Below are 17,127 nucleotides of genomic sequence, written 5' to 3'. Positions count from 1 at the left end.
TTAACATTATGCACTAGAGTCTTTTTATTAAAAAAATACTCTAAAAGAGTATTTTTTATAAATATATTGGCAACTTCAGTATTTAGTTCTGAGATTATTTTGAGAACTAACTTACTGAGAAGTAACTCAGTAGTCTTTAACCAAAAACAATCTTTTCAATAAATCTTAAACTTTTTTACTGGTTGCAAATTTATTTTTAGATATAATTGCAATTGAAAGCAGAATCTTTCTGACTGTAAACATTCTTGACACTTGCTGGCTCCTGAACAATGATGCAAACCAGCTGATTAAAAGGCGCAGATGAGACCTGACTCCTGTTGCAACACTTTATGGGTCAGTACCAGAGAAAAGGAAGGCATGGAACAACTGCTTTCAGCTGCAGTTAAATTTAAAAACATTTAAAGTTTTTAATTGTTTAATGGAAAGTTAGATAAAATGGCATTTTCTTACATTATGCAAAAATAAATGTTTTATTTCTAAATTACACTGTTTACATAGCAAGTAATTCACTCTACCATTTAAAAGTTTATTCTAACAAATGTATTTTTTTAGCTGTAATATTGGTGTTTAGGCAGCCATCTCAGTGCATTGTGCCTGAGTCTGAGCTTTCAGAAAGAGCCAGCACTTCACAATAGAACTGCTTTTAGGTAACCTATTGTTTCTCTAAAGGTGGCCATACACGGGTTGATTGTAGCTGCCGATATCAGTCCCTTTGACCGATTCTGCAGCTTATTGGCCCATGTAAGGGCAACAACAACTGGCCTGGTTAAAAAAATTTAGTCGGATCCGGACCAACTGCACCCATTGCAGTCATTATAATTCGATCGTTTGGTCCCAGGGTCAAACAACGAATTAGCCTAAATTCCCCCCATATCGCCCACCCGTAGGTGGGGATATCGGGAGAAGATCCGCTTGCTTGGCGACCTTGCCAGGCGAGCGGATCTTTACGTGTATGGCCACCTTTACTCCCATGTAACTGGAGGAGTGCCAAGCCGGACTTGGATTTGTTACTATTGAGTGCTATTCTGATATCTACTGGAAGCTGCTATCTTGCTACCTTCCTATTGTTCTGCTGATCGGCTGCTGGGGGGATATCACTCCAACTTGCAGCGCAGCAGTTAAATGTGACTGAAGTTTATCAGAGTACAGGTTACATGGTTGTAGCACCCTGGTAAATAAAGAGCATGGCTAGCCCCATGTGAAATTTCAAAATAAAATAGCATTTTTGAAAAATGGATTTCAATGTAGGTAATTTTCTACATAAAAGCAGTTTTTTGCACATTTAGTGATATTGCTCTGCTTGGTAAATTAATTTAGTAAGGAGAAAAGAGTCATCTGACTTTAATCTGTCAGATCTAAGCAAAGCAATATCATAAGACGTTCCTTTTCTCACTAACTTAATTTCATGCAATTGCGTCCACTGCAGCAGTTGGGGCTGGTGTATTAAATTAATTATTAGCTGTGTGAATACTGTTGTTATCTTGTAAACTAACACAGAATAATAAAAGTAAATTGTTAAAGTTTGCAGAAGAGCACTTTGAGCAATTTTATATGTATATTTTTTTTAATGTATAAGTTTTAGTTAATTACTGTTTATTTTATTCAGTAAGTAAAGCACATTCGCAAAAATATTTGTAACATGCTTATGAACATATAGAGAACACTCCTCTTTGTACTCATTAGTGCAATAGAAGTGTAGGTTGTAAAGAAACAGATTTTGCCCAAATGTATGTATTTATGGGATACTATTTAATGTCTGGTTGCTTCCTTCCCTCTAAATTCACCAAAGTAATTCTCAGGAGATTTATTTAAAACCCAAGGGGGTGCTAAATAGTTGTGTGGGTATTACCAAATGCTAATGAAGGATATGTGCTAATGATTTGAGGTGTCATAAGGCAAAACAAGCACAAGAATTTTAAACTGTAAACTTGACCTGCTTTTAACCAGTCATTTGCTGGGGAAGGTGCTGCTCGTACACTCTATATATAACCAGAGTCTGTGCATGTGGGACTATCAGATTCCAGTGACCTTTGCGCTGCCCAGCAGCAGGCACTATCCATGATTGCACTTAGGTCAGTATTTCTGTTTGCTGCATATGTGTTTTTTTGTAAGAGCTATAAATAGTCAGTATTCTATGATCTTGGGGAATATTGAGTTAATGGAATCAAGAACCAGGACACTTAAAGGTATAAAGTACTCTTAAAAGCATATTTTATTTGCTTAGTGTAGACTTTTATGTAATGACCTTGATATATTGTAGGGAAATTGTTGTTTTATTAATTGTTGAATTTGTAAATTGGCAAACATAAACTCCATACCTGCCATAATCTCTAAACAATTTACCCTTTTGCTTATAGATAAACTTTTTGGGAAGCGTCTTCTGCAAGCTGGTCGATATATCACATCCCACAAATCCTGGATGAGGACTGTACCCACAGAAAACTGTGACGTAGTTATGACGTTCTCTGGTAAGAGAGATACTGGGCAAAATTACTTATGGGCAGTAACCCATGGCAAACAGTGACAAAGCTGGATGAAATGCCAATCACTGATTGGTTGCTATGGGTTACTGCCCATGGCAAATGTGCCCAGTGTTGATGAATGAGCCCCACTGAGTTTTTTTCCAAAGTGTCCCTTATTTGTCAGTGATTATATATGTGCTATCTCTGCAGGTTCTCATTAGGTAACTGATCTTTGGCCACCTTTTATCCCCACATTTCACAACCAGTTGCAGTGCAGCTATTAACAAAGCATGCTTTATCTCTCTCTCTCTCTCTCTCTCTCTGTATATATATATATATATAGGGCTATTAATATGGATAGAAAATTTTAATGTTATTGCATATCATTTATAATCTATTTTGTGCTGAAGGCTGTGCTGCATAGATCTGCATTATCTTTGATAAATACAAGTATTGTTATTAACACATTAGTCAACATATTCAGCAGCGCTGTTTAATAAATGGGTATATAGTTGGAACATACAGATTTACATACAAAGCAGCCAATTAGTGATCCAAGAGGTAAAGAGGGCCCTGTCCAAAAGAATTTACACTCTTAAAGAATTCAACAAGCTCATAATTACCTAGCCAATAGATTATAACAGACATCAACACTATGGGGGAGATTTACAAAGAACGCTACGAGCATATTCTCACGATTTTTTCGCGATCACACAGTTGTGAAATATTGTTGAACAAATAATTTAAAAAAATATGAGTATTAATTATTTCTTGCATGAAAAGTGATTTCATTTAGACAAATGCTTCTATGCCCATGGGTTAAAATGGATCTTGACAGCTTTATACATTTTTTTACAGAAAAAATCTTGTGAGTGGCACATGAAACAATGCTGAATATCCTAATTTCATATTGCCTGTTGCCTTCTGACCACTTTTGTCTCATCAGATAACACGGATGACCACACTTTGCTGTGGCTACTGAATCATGTACGCCTGGGGTTACCTGAACTTATTATGCAGATTCGACACCACAGACACACTGGGATCTACGCCTTCTTTGTAACTGCCACATATGAAAAGTATGTGTTTTAAATATCTTTTTACAATAAATGCAGCAAGTGTCTCCTGATGGTACCAGTACTCTCTGCATGGTATTATCAGTTATTTGCTGATATGAATAATTCACTTTCCTATTTTACTTTCCCCTCAATTTTTTCCTCATACACTTTTATCATGCTTTTTCACTCTTACCACTGCGCAGTCCTCCTGCCACTCACTGTCTTTGTATCTTTAATTATCTTGTTGCCTTTGTTGTATCTTGTTGGTTGGTGATGTTCCATCCTTCTTCTTTCCTCCAACCACCCATAGTTCATTAACTTTTTGGCCTTTTCTTTTGGCAGCCCTATTCTAGATTTGCTCCAATAAATGCCGCATTTTTTGCACTCCTACCTTTGCCCATTGCTCATTTTCAGACCTGTCTTTGTCTTACTTTCTTTCCTCACTGTGGGGCTTAAGTATAAACACTCGGCAAATTTGCACCTGGGAAATAACCCATGGCAGCCAATCAAATATTTGTTTTCATTGTAATTCCTGAACTGGCTGAAAAAAAATATAATCACTGATGTTAGTATGGGATTCTGTCTTATCCTCCTGAGCCAGTTTTACCTTTGAACACAGTTTAAAGCTTTACCCGCACACCCTCAGCTCTCAATCAGTACTCACTGCCCGGTGCACAGCGCTCAGAGGGATCGGCACCCTCTCCACAGACTCCAAACGAAAAAAAGCAGCGGCACTCAAGGACTTTATCCAGGGCTCTGCCCTTAAAATTCTTTATTGCGAAACATGCAACGTTTCGAGGCTAAGACCGCCCCTTTGTCAAGCTTGACAAAGGGGTGGTCTTAGCCTCGAAACATTGCATGTTTCGCAATAAAGAATTTTAAGGGCAGAGCCCTGGATGAAGCCCTTGAGTGCCGTTGCTTTTTTCGTTTCCAGTTTTACCTTTGAACACCTTGATCCCTTGAAAATGCCTATATTTCATACCCTGATTTTCCCCTAAAATCATCTCATCTCTTTTGCTAGTTTGCTCCGCGGTGCGGAGGAGATTGGTCTTCGAAAACCAGTTAAAGCAGAGTTTGGAGGTGGAACACGAGTCTTCTCATGCGAAGAGGATTATATTTATCAGAACATTGAAAATGAACTCATTTTTTTCACATCTCAGGTGCATCCCAGGTTTAATATTGTTTGTTTTCCATGGCAGTAGCACTGATTGGCATGAAGCAAATCAGTGTTACGCATGATAAGCCACAACTTATCCAATATCCAACCATAGTTTTACTAGAAAAAATATGTAGCCCATGTTTTCAGTTATGTGTAGGAGGTGCCTACACACATGTGGCTTCTACCAGTACCGATTCATTCTATCAATTAGACCATGTGTGGTAGTAAAGATATTTTCAGACAGGCAACACTCCTTTTTCACTTGTTTGGCCAGCATCTTATTGTATGTTAAGTAGATATTTTCAACTCACTTGAAAGGAGTTACCATATAAGGAAAAATAATTCCATATAGCGTGTATTGTGCTATTGGAATTTGAGCATGTATTGGGCCTTAAGGCCTTTTACATTTTTTACCTTGAGCCACAATTTCATAATGTTCTGTGTGTTACTGATCTCCCGACAGGAAAAAATGTAGGTTCTAACTTTAACATGAAGAAGTGCAGGAGTAAAAGTCATAGATCTATCCTTTCATTGGCTGATCTAGGCATGTGTGTCCTAGCATGGTTTGTGTGTAAGCACAGTTCCTCAGTCAAGCCAGCAGCTGCCTTTAGTGCTTAAAATTGTAGTTGTTCTATATTTGATGTGATGGGTATATGACCAGACATTATCGCAGTTTAACCACAACTTTGGTATAATTTTAAAGCACAAGGAAAGGTAAACATGCTTACGCTAGCATCAGTATTAATGTATCTGGAGTGTGCAAGGTATTACTAGCCCCTGTCCAAAAATGTCCTTGCTTTTTGTGAAGAAGTGTACTGTGTGACCAGCCTGTTTTTACTAATTCTAATAGCACTGCCTACTGTTGTACCATGAAATGTTAGATTTGCCTAAGCAGCCAAGCTAGCCACAATTTCCTTATAACCTTAGTCTTTAATGAAAGGAGGCATGAAAGGTGTGGCATGGTGCACAAGGTGGTTTGATGACATTGGGGCAGCCAAATTGATCTACAGTTAAAACATCTTGACAAAAAATTTGAGCATGTATTGGGCCTTAAGGCCTTATGTTTCTTTTGTACAAGGGTGATCAAGACTACCCTTTATAATCAAGATGTGTTTTGACCAGTTATGTGCACTTCCTTTAATGAATTCCCCTTCTCATGTATCCTGATATCTATCTGCCTTTGCATCAGCAGTCTGCTTTGAAATGTGGCTTCCAAGATTGCTGTTTACTATATACCTAAATACTTTTCCGTTTAAAATGCCGTATTTTTCCTTTGAATCTATAATTAGCTTACTTGTTATTCCACACTTGACCTGTGAGATTTCATTTACCCACAAGATTAGCTTATGTGCTACTTTACTTTACTACTTGTCTGCCATAGTTTAAAATGTTTTTTTGTAGTAATCAAATGCAAACTTTAATATATATAGTTTAGTGTTATTTGCTATATTATGATTTGACAAGTTTCATATTAGCAGTAGCTAGAAGATGTGACAAGAGCAAACATAGTTCATATGCGTTGTAACTTGGGAATTAATTATATATATATAGCAAACCAAGAATCTTGCTGTTACTGTTGATGCCAGCTGAGACTGAACCCCCTGTATATTATACTGAATGGTGCTAAAATTAAATTTTAGGAACGTCAAAGCATCATCCGCTACTGGATGGAAAACCTCCGAGCCAAACAAGGCGAATCCCTGCACAATATCCACTTCCTTGAGGGCCAGCCAATCAGTGAGTAAGCCTTTATGTTAGCTGCATTTATATGTTCTGTTCTGTGTACCTCATGTCATTGTGATTCTTTGTGCAATATCTGTTTAAGGAATTAAAATAATTTATATTGTAATAATTGACTTATTAATAAATCATACCTCACATATAACTACATTTCCCTTTTAAATTTTTTACCTTGAGCCACAATTTCATAATGTTCTATGTGTTACTGATCTCCCGACAGGAAAAAATGAAGGTTCTAACTTTAACATGAAGAAGTGCAGGAGTAAAAGTCATAGATCTATCCTTTCATTGGCTGATCTAGGCATGTGTGTCCTAGCATGGTTTGTGTGTAAGCACAGTTCCTCAGTCGAGCCAGCAGCTGCCTTTAGTGCTTAAAATTGCAGTTTTTCTATATTTGATGTGATTTAGAGACCTGCAATATTTTAGGGTATAGCATCCTTTTAAAATTAATGTTGTTAAACAGCAGATATTAAGATGAAAGCATTAAGATATGGATCATATTTTGTAATTATTTTCCTCCTTCTCCATTTGATTCTTTCCTCTTCCTCTGTTTTCTGTTTGTGAGAATCTCCTCACACCCTTGCGTTTTTTTTTTTTTTAATATCTCGCTTCTTCATTACTCAGTCCCAGAGTTGACAGCCCGTGGGGTCATCCAGCAAGTGTTTCCCATCCATGAACAAAGAATATTAAGCCGACTTATGAGGTCCTGGGTCCAAGCAATCTGCGAAAAACAACCCCTTGGTAATAAATGTTTTTGTTGGTAACAGAGAAGTGCGAAAAGTATGAGGTTGTTTAAAAGTATCAGATTGTATTAGAGAATAGTGTAGCAAAAATGTTGCAAGAATAGAGATCCAATATTGCTACATGCATCTATGCAAGAATGACACTTCACATTCTAGTTTTAGAATGTATATACTTTAGTTCTAGGACTCCTCCTTTATCTTGTTTTATGTATTAACAAGCTGCTTGCAGATTTAAGATTTATGTATCTTTTTGATTAAATTTTTTTGTACCCCCCATGCCTAAAAAGTAATTTCAAATTAAATTACTAATTATTTTTATACATGTAGAAGAGTGGTTACATATAAAGCATATGCTCATGTTATTATGTTGGTTTGAAAAACCAACATACTGTTCTGCAACTTCAGCGTATTCTTCAGTTTCTTATTATTGTTAGAGCCTCCCCATCTTCTAAATGCTTCTCCTCCTACAGTTTTAGGTGTACACTCACACTCTCCACACTTTTTATTCCTATAGAGGAGCAGGTTGCTTGTTCTTTTTTTAAAGCAAACTTAGAAGGGCTTTAAATTAGCTCTTTGGATGATGAAAAAGTGTCAGTTTGAACTTTGTGGCCATTATACAGTTTTATTTTCAAGCATAATATGTATGAAACTTATAATATTAAATCTTTAACATTGTATGATCCCCAACCAGTGGCTCAGGAGCAACATGTTACTCACCACTCCTTTTGATGTTGCTTCCAGTGGCCTCAAAGTAGGTACTTATTTTTGAACTTATGGCTTGGATGCAAGTGTTAATTGCGTGAAACCCAGTGTAAACAGAGCCTTCTGTTGGCTGCCAGTCCACATAGGGGCTACCAAATAGACAAATATAGCTTACTTGTAGCCCCAGGATCTTTTTCCTTTTTTCTAAGCAGAGCCTCCTGCAGGCCAGCAGTTCACATGGGCCTACTAAATAGCCAATCACAGTTCTTTTTTTTGCATCCTCAAGGGAAAATATTTCATGCTTGTGTGCCTCACCAACACTTTTTACACCTGAGTATGGCTCACGAGTAAAAAAGGTTTGAAGATTCTTGGCTAAGAGGGATAATCAGTATGGTGAGTGTTATATGAATAAGAGAGGGTCTGAAACATAAGTTGGCTATCCACCTGCTGTGAAATACAACATCTTGCATCCCCAGCTCATATTAGCTGGGATGATTCACATTTGCATAGGTCTAACAATGAAGAGATTTAAAGAAGGAAAGTCTTTTTGGCATTTTACTGCCAGTAGATTAGCCACATTCGTGCAAGCTTTTTATTCTGCAGAAAGATTTAACATACCTGAGTAAAGAGCCCTAGAAGATCCCTCTGTTTGTTTAAGATACCAGCTGCCATTTTAGCTTGGTCTCTCTTCCTGCTGCTGGTAGCAAAGATCACACATTCTGATGGGTGGGGGAGTGAATACTTATTCATTCTTATGGAAGGGGGGCAGCAGGAGAAGGAAGAGAGAAGAGAGCTGTGCAGACTCCTGCAGGGGGAATAAAGGATTTTTTCGAGAGAGGAAGTCTGATACCAAAGTACCAATGTGTACACTCTTGTTTCTTTTGATAGAGGACTCAGTGCAGCGTTTCTGTGAGTGCTTATAGCTGTATTTACATAGACCTTTTTGATAACATGTTTACCTTTCCTTCTCCTTTAAAGGAGAGGTTCACATTTTTAATTAAATTTTAATGTGATGTAAACATTCATATTCTAAGACCATTTAAAATTGTTTTTCATTTTTAATTGTTTGTGGTTTTTAAATTATTAAGCTGCTCTCTGTTGTGAAAATGTATCAGCTATCTGGTTGCTAGCAGCCATGTAGTGGTTTAAAAGATAGACTGGTATATGAATAGGAGAGAGTCTGAAACCTATGAAATAAAAAGTAACAATAACAACAAAATTGTAGTCTCACAGAGCAATAGTTGTTTTGCTGCTGGGGTCAGTGACCCCCACTTGACAGCTGGAAAGAGGTATGAAAAGACGACAATTCAAAACTATAAAAAATAAAAAATCACCAACTGAAAAGTTGCTAAGAATAGAACGTACTATAACATACTAAAAGGTAACTTTAAGGTAAATAACATCTCAGTGGGTTTACCTTTATGCAGTACATGTGTTTTTATCTTACTTTTCAATGAGCTTCGTTTCATTTGCAGATGAAATCTGTGACTATTTTGGGGTGAAAGTTGCCATGTATTTTTCCTGGATGGGTTTCTACACCTCCTCCCTTGTCTATCCAGCTGTCTTTGGCATGATGCTGTGGATGATCACTGAGTCTGACCAGGTGAGAAATACTGTTTATCATAGTTTTCATAGTAGCCAGTAGCAGTGGTTTTACATAATACTTTTCATGAAATCTCTGTGTTCATCATACATCCATAAATTCAGCAAAGGACTTTTGGTATGCATTCCTTTTACAAACTGGTGTTAGAATATTTGTGCACATTATAAATTCTACCAAGTGATCTCCCAGTATATTTTGGTTCTAAATGAGGCTAAATGTATCAGTTTCTCCTGCCTGATTTAACTATTTTCCTCTCTCATTTTCCCAGACAAGCCGTGACATTTGCTGTGTTGTCTTTGCCCTTTTCAATGTTGTTTGGGCTACATTATTCTTAGAGGGATGGAAAAGGAGAGGGGCAGAGTTGGCGTACAAGTGGGGGACACTGGACACCCCTGCTGAATTTATTGAGGAGCCAAGGCCCCAATTCAGGGTAGGTGAATTAGCTGTGGCAAAATATTATAAACTTTCATTATTATTCTGTTAAAGGAAAATAACACCAAAAATGAAAGAGTTTTAAAATAAAATATACTGTTTCCCAGCACTATTAAAAGGTCTGTGTTTGCTTCAGACAATTTGCTATAGTTTACATAAACAAGCTGCTGTGTAGCCATGGGGGCAGCCATTCAGTTTACAAGCAGATAGTGGATAAGCTCTGTTCTACTATTGCTATTTAACCTGTGCCATTTAGCCCTATGCCAGCTGTCCCCATTGCTATGCAGCAACTTGTTTATCTACATTATATTAGTGTTTCTGAAGAATTATTTTAAAACATTTTCATGCTTTGGTGTTACGATTATTATTCTGTTTTCAGGCTCCATTACACACTTTCTTAGCTGTTCTCTGGAGTTTAAATGAAGCAGTAATGAAGAAAGGGTACATGGTTATCAAGGTGAAATTTTTAAAGCAAATCTAGCTTTATCTAATTTTTACCAAAACTGGAGACTGAACATAAGCAAGCTTGAGCTGCATCTCCATGAACATCCTTCATTAGCCAAGAAAAGGAGGGTTTCTGTGGGACGCTGAGAGAGATGGTTGACCAAAACTGGCATTATATGTATATCAAGCAAAAGACATAGAACAGTGCTTGAACTAATGTGCAGCTCTTGGGGTTCATAGAAAGCGCAGAGGAAAAATGCATAAGCACACTTCATGGAGTGATTGATTAAGCAAACCTTTAGAAATAAACCACTCTCTCCAACATTTGCCATTTGCATATCAGATTTGAATATCAAGAGTGCTAATTGCCAGAGTTCTTAATGCCAATGACAGAAAATGCATTCGAGTGGTGGACCTACATGAAGGAGTAACTTGATTTAATGGCAGTATATTTATCCTATCCTCCATGTGGAGGTATAAAAGCACCATTCTAAATTTCACGAGGTCAAGAAAAGAGTGAAAAGAAATTAGACTGCATCATGATGTACCCAACAAATCTAAAGATTAAGATTATTTAGTTGCCACGGCTCAGTTTTTACAACACCCCTTGAAGTGTTGGACTGGTTGCTAGGAACATACTATGCACTTTCTAGTATTTTAACTAATTTTCTGCTATTAAGTGTTTGACAGGAATGTACACATTTATTAAACGGGAGATAATTAATATCTGCTTATAGCCTTGATGGCCTTTCTCACTCTCTTTGGTTATTACAATGCATTTGCATTGACTTTTATATTACATTTATATAAGGTGTTTGGCACTGATATGCAGGCTTGTTTATTACATATACTGCAAGACTGGTTTTAATATGGGAACATGATCTACATCGCTATATACAGTCAGGTAATATATACAGAAAAAAATACGTTGGAATGTGAGGTACATGGAACTGAACAAGAAAAAGGACTATTTCCAGCAATGTAATATAGATATTGCATGCCTTCCAGAGACCCACCTGATGGATAGCAAATAACTATCCATAAACTTTTCATGCCCCCTTCTCTGGTTATTTTGTCATCTATTTTCTCAGTTTAAGTACTTACCACATGCCATAGTAATTATATTTTAGGGTTTACAATCCCTTAAATGGGGCATCCTTTATGAACAGGTTAAGAGAAATAGGGGATTATTTGGGTGTATATTTAGGGCTCATAGTACCAATACCATTGCAGCCCTGCCTGTATGATAAAATAACCAGTATCTGTAGAGACCCTGACAGTGCAATGCATGCAGTGGGTTCTTGATATAAATATATAACAAAGATTATCTTTCTTTGTTGCTTTACCTGGTCATCTCCTGACTGTAACAAACATCTATATATCAGGCCCATCTTGGGACTAGGATCTTATACAAGTTCTTAATCGTGTTTATGGTATAAATGTAAGGTTAGACAGGGTAGAACCAAATAATTCTTAGCAAAGACATCTTCCTTATCTTGATTCCTTCTTTGCTTTTGTAGGGTGTCAAGAGGATCAGTCCAGTCACTAACTGCGAAGAGTTTTATTACCCGCCGTGGAAACGCCTTTTGTTCCAGTCCTTTGTCAGTCTCCCTGTCTGTGTCTCCTGTCTGTGTTTTGTCTTTGTGGTCATGCTTGCCTGCTTTGAGCTTCAGGTAAATGGAATCTTCACCCCTGCATAAACCAACAGCATTTCAGGACTATATCACTCTTATATGATTTTGAAGATACTGTGCATATCAGATGTTTTCTGGGGAAAAGGTTTTATCAAGCCAAGAAAGTGTAGTTCACCTTTTCTGTTTATAGAAACTATTTTCCAAGCACTTTTCTAAACATGAAAGTAGTTAAAGGGATACCTTCATCACGGATGTACACCCATCTGTTATAATACCATTTTTTTACACAAGCTTTAAAGTTGAAGGTGCACTTTTAAACAAATTAAATTATTTATATTATATTATTCTATATTATTTATATTGACTTTAATTTTGGAAGTATTATTAGTTTTACTAATCAAATGATTTTCAAAAACGCAGTGCTGTGCTTTGTATGGAAACATCTCCAGATACTTCTCTACACAAGTCTCTCACTCCTACAATGCTTACTTAATGGGAACATATACACAAGGTTATCCAGTTGAGTTAATGCAGAAGAGGTGCATAAATGTTATCTGACCTTTCAAAAGAATGTGTGTTTTTTACACAGACATACCTGATTTCACAGATTAAAAGGAAACCATGCTACTCAGATGAACTTGTCCAGCACCCAGTTGCATCCAACCCTAACCACACTTTGTTCCATTGTGAAGTGATGAATTCTGCCATTTGCAGTCCCTCTAGTTCTCAAAGAATCTATCACCACAAGTCCCAGAATCCACTACTTCACAATGTTATGAGGTGAGGGATGGGTTAGATCAGTCAGCCTAAGGTCAGGGAAAACATGTAATGACCATCATGGTTTTCTTTCATTCAGTGAAATCAGGTGTGTCTGTTTAAAAATAAAATACATTTATATTTATTTATTAAAGTTTACTGTTTTACTCACCTTTTCTACATGAGCCCAGCTAGATGAGTTCATATGAAAAAGGGGGTTTATTTTTCCTTTAAACTTTAAATTTGACTGCTAATGATGAGAGAGTGAAGTATACAGAGTTTGTTACTGAATTCAAACAATGATCTATTATTTGTTAATAACAAAAATGGAAAACTGAAAATAATAGGCAGGACAAATCGTACAGATATATTTAGCATATGCTGAATGTAAGTGTATACTGCCTCTTTAAGTGGTTTTAACTTTTACAAAATAGAGACGAAAAGTATAGGAGATAGTAGCTTTTTGCTTCTTATGTCATACATCTCAAGCCAAATTATAAATCTTCCCCAACAGTATCTCACTATTCATTTCCATCTGTAGGGAGATGCATAAATTTAGCTGATTCTATAATTATATGTGGACAGTGAATTAGGATGATCACATTTAACTATTTGTTTGTTGAGGGGTATGTTTTATTTACTCATCAGATTTTTAGGAACCTGCAGACATTCGGTCCTTGTTATAAAACTTGTTGATTCACATCATTTTATCAAAATGTCTTAAACAGCATGCCTTTTTAATTTATTATTATAAGTAGTCTGACTATAGATATTTAAGTCCTGTATGCATGCAGTATAATGAGAACGTTCTGGAACATCTGACTTCACTTTGTGCTTCTCTCTCTGTTCTTGGCAGGAGTTTATACTTAGTATCAAGGAGCTCCCACGGGTTGTACGTTTCTTTCCCAAGATTCTCCTGGCCGTTATAGTTAGCTCATGTGACGAAGTTTACAGGAAGATTGCCTACTGGCTAAATGATATGGGTACATTTTATTTCCTCGCTGTTCTTATTTTATCAGTTAATCGCGCTTCTAATCTATGAATAACATGCAATATATCCTTGTAAATTGTTTTAAAGGGTAATTACACATGGGGAGATATGTCTTGCGCATTAAAAATTCACTACCATGGGTCACAAATCTCCTCGTCATTGACTTGCCCTGCGCTAACATCGTAATCACCACAAGTAAATTACACTACTTACACCTATTCGCCTTACTTGCAGGAACATGCTAAAGCAGCCATATCCCCATTTTTAAGCCAAATCACCATGAGTAATGTCATTTACTTATAGGGATTACATTGTTAGCAAAGGGCAAGGCATTTTTAGGGAGACTTGTCCCCATGGTAGCAAATTTTTAACAAATCTCACATGTGTTATTGGCCTAAGTCATCATTTATTATTGATGCTTAGTAATGTCACTTTCGCCTTATGGCTCATTAAAACTTGTGGACTGCTAAAAAATAATGTACTCCCTAGTTTAAAGTATAAGTAAGCTTTTTACTTAAAAATCCCTTAAAAAGACTCTAAATGGCCCCCAAAATAACATATCTTTCACTCTGTGTTCAGGCTCATATCCTTTCTAAATTACAAGAAGCTCAAGTGCAGCTCTTTCAGCTACTTCCTAGTCAGCTTTGCCCCCATTTTCTTTCCTTTCTCTGACTGTAAAGAAGATTCTAGGGGTGCCTACTGTGCATTCTTGCTGCCTCTCAGTAGCATATATAGGAAACAGGCCTGGACCACAAGGTCAGCCTCTTCTATAGGTACTTTTTTTCTGAGAACATGGGAATGCAGCGGGTGCGCACATGTGAGTGGGGACAGAGGGGGGAGTGCACGCTGGGCCTCTCCCATGATCTTTTGCGTGGAGGCCCAGCAGCACTTCGATATGCACCGTGCTGCCTCTGCTTCAATAGAAATCAAACATGAGCAGTAGACACATCTTTAACTTTTTTCACAGTCAAAGAGAGAAGAAAAGTTCAGTAAAGAAAAGGGTGTGGAGCTTCATGCTAAACTAGAAAGTAGCTAAAATGAGCTGTAGAAATGAAATCAGACTGATTGCAGGGAAAAGGTGTTAAGGTGTGTTATTCTAGGCAAGTAATAGAGTAATTTTAAAACCAGTTTACTTACTTCTTTACTTATTCTTTTGAAAAGGGAACATTAATATCCTGCCAAATGTGTCACAATAATTGTTTCCTTTAAAGGAGAAGGAAAGGCTAAGTCACTGGGGGATGCCTGGGCTGGTGCTCCTATGATAAGAAAACAGCACCAGCCTGGAATAGCTTTTGTAGGTAGTGTGTAGGGGGTCATATCTTTATATTCCAACAGCTTTAAACAAGTGTCTCCTCTTCCTTCTTCTGTATTTGCGCACTTGCCCATGCACAGTAGAGTAAAAAGTTGAACAAAAAAGATGGCCTTTTCACTCTACTGCGCATGTGCCAGCCCCGGGATTCCAAATACAGAAGAAAGAAGGAAGAGGAAACGAGCAACCCTGGGCTGGTACAGTTTTCACCTAACATGAGCACCAGCCTGGGATTAAAGGTAAGCGATTACAGTCACTGGGTGGTGCCTAACATGTGGCATCCCCCAGTGATTTTTACCTTTTCTTCTCCTTTAAAAAGTCAAAAAGGTCTGTTTATGTAACCTTGGCAGCCAGAATATTGGGCATCTGGTCCTACCCATATTTTTGAGCTTAAAGTGGCCCTTTGCACAAGAACTGTTTTTGCACAGAAAAAAAAAGTAATATTAATTACTAATGCACATTCATTTTAATTACCAGTTAAAAACAGTATCTGTCTGACTGTTTACAATCTTTCCATGCCTGGCTTTGACTCAAACAATGAAACAATCTTGCAAGACATCTGATTAAAAGGAGAGTTCTTGCATTGTTTTAGGAGTCAGAACAGAAGGGGGTAAATAAACACTCCTTAAACCTACAGTTATGGTTAAAAATAACATCAAGACCACTAAAATTGATTTAATAAATGTATACTAGAAAGTTTCTTAAATTTAGTTTTTTTTTCTTTATGACAAAAACAGTTTTTGGGTGGAGTGAAGGTGCAATATCAGTCTGTAAACTCCTAATTTTAAAACACTTTAATCTTTGGTCTCACACCTAGGGGCTGATTTAGTAAGACATGATTTCGAATCCGAATTGGAAAAATTCCGATTGGAAACGAACATTTTGCAACTTTTTCGTATTTTTTGCGATTTTTTCGGCGTCTTTACGATTTTTGCGAAAAAACGCGAGTTTTTCGTAGCCATTACGAAAGTTGCACAAAGTCGCGATTTTTTCGTAGCGTTAAAACTTAAAAGGCGCGACGTTTCGCGCAAGTTTTAACGCTACGAAAAAATCGTGACTTTGCGCAACTTTCGTAATGGCTACGAAAAACTCGCGTTTTTTCGCAAAAATCGTAAAGACGCCGAAAAAATCGCAAAAAATACGAAAAAAACGCAAAATTACCGATCATTATGAAAAAAAACACAATTGGGCGCATTCGGCTCGTTCGTGGGTTAGTAAATGTGCCCCTTAGTCAACTGTTTATTTTGGCAACTGCCTGTATATAACACTTGATAAAGAGTTCTCTTCAATGTTTTTAATATTGTACTCTAGTCTTTGCTACAAAGTCATTTTGCTTATGTGTTTTTCTTAATCCTTTGTAGAAAATTATCGTTTACAGAGTGCCTACGAGAAACATCTCATCATTAAAATTGTTTTAGTAAGTGTTCAAACGGCCAGTGTCCATAATATTTTTGAAGTTTTTTGAAGGGCCATTAATTAAAAAATAGAATTTAGCTTTATGCAAAGAAAGAACATCTTTTATCACTAAAGATATGTGTATGATTTAAAGGGGTTGTTGCAAATTGCAAGTGATCTTCATTTTTTGTTATTGGTAGTTTTTAAATCATTTAGCGTTATATTTTAAGAAACTTTCCAGTTTGGAATTTTAGCAGCTATATTGTTGCTAGGGTCCAAATTTCCTTAACAACCAGGCAGTAGTTTGAATGAAAAACTGGAATATAAATAGCAGTGGGTCTGAATAGAAAGGTAAGTAATAAAAAGTAATATACTCCATTTTAAACAAATAATTCTTTTTTTTTTAGAAATTATTTGCTTTTTCTCTGTAATAATAAAACAGTACCTTGTACATTATCCTAATTAAGATATGATTAATCCTTATTGGATGCAAAATAATCCTATTGGGTTTATTTATTTATGTTAAAAGGATTGTGTTGTAGACTTAAGTTATGGAGATCCAAAATACAGAAAGATCCCTTATCTGGAGGACCCAATGTCCTGAGCATTCTGGATAACAGATCCCATACCTGTACAATGAAATTGTAGCCTCAAAAAGCAATAGTTTACAGCTGACAGGGTCAGTGCCCCCCCCTCCCT

The 17,127-nt window shown here is 36.8% G+C and overlaps 1 protein-coding gene across 3 annotated transcripts in view; it reads left to right on the top strand.

Annotated features, from left to right (window-relative positions):
• The window catches only part of ano8 (anoctamin 8), a 57,965-nt gene that overhangs the window by 17,985 nt on the left and 22,853 nt on the right, over window positions 1–17,127 (top strand). For all 3 annotated transcript variants that reach the window (XM_004911017.4, XM_002936335.5, XM_004911016.4), the window contains 10 exons: window positions 2,358–2,468; window positions 3,409–3,541; window positions 4,542–4,680; window positions 6,320–6,416; window positions 7,044–7,160; window positions 9,340–9,467; window positions 9,736–9,897; window positions 11,864–12,016; window positions 13,590–13,716; window positions 16,395–16,450. In XM_004911017.4, coding sequence (XP_004911074.1) covers window positions 2,358–2,468; window positions 3,409–3,541; window positions 4,542–4,680; window positions 6,320–6,416; window positions 7,044–7,160; window positions 9,340–9,467; window positions 9,736–9,897; window positions 11,864–12,016; window positions 13,590–13,716; window positions 16,395–16,450 — 1,223 coding nt within the window. The remainder of the gene's footprint in view (window positions 1–2,357; window positions 2,469–3,408; window positions 3,542–4,541; window positions 4,681–6,319; window positions 6,417–7,043; window positions 7,161–9,339; window positions 9,468–9,735; window positions 9,898–11,863; window positions 12,017–13,589; window positions 13,717–16,394; window positions 16,451–17,127) is intronic.

The sequence above is a fragment of the Xenopus tropicalis genome, chromosome 1, assembly GCF_000004195.4.
Source record: "Xenopus tropicalis strain Nigerian chromosome 1, UCB_Xtro_10.0, whole genome shotgun sequence".
Classification (NCBI taxonomy): domain Eukaryota; kingdom Metazoa; phylum Chordata; class Amphibia; order Anura; family Pipidae; genus Xenopus; species Xenopus tropicalis.
Note: the sequence above shows the minus strand (reverse complement) of the source record. Positions and strands in the feature narration are given on the sequence as shown.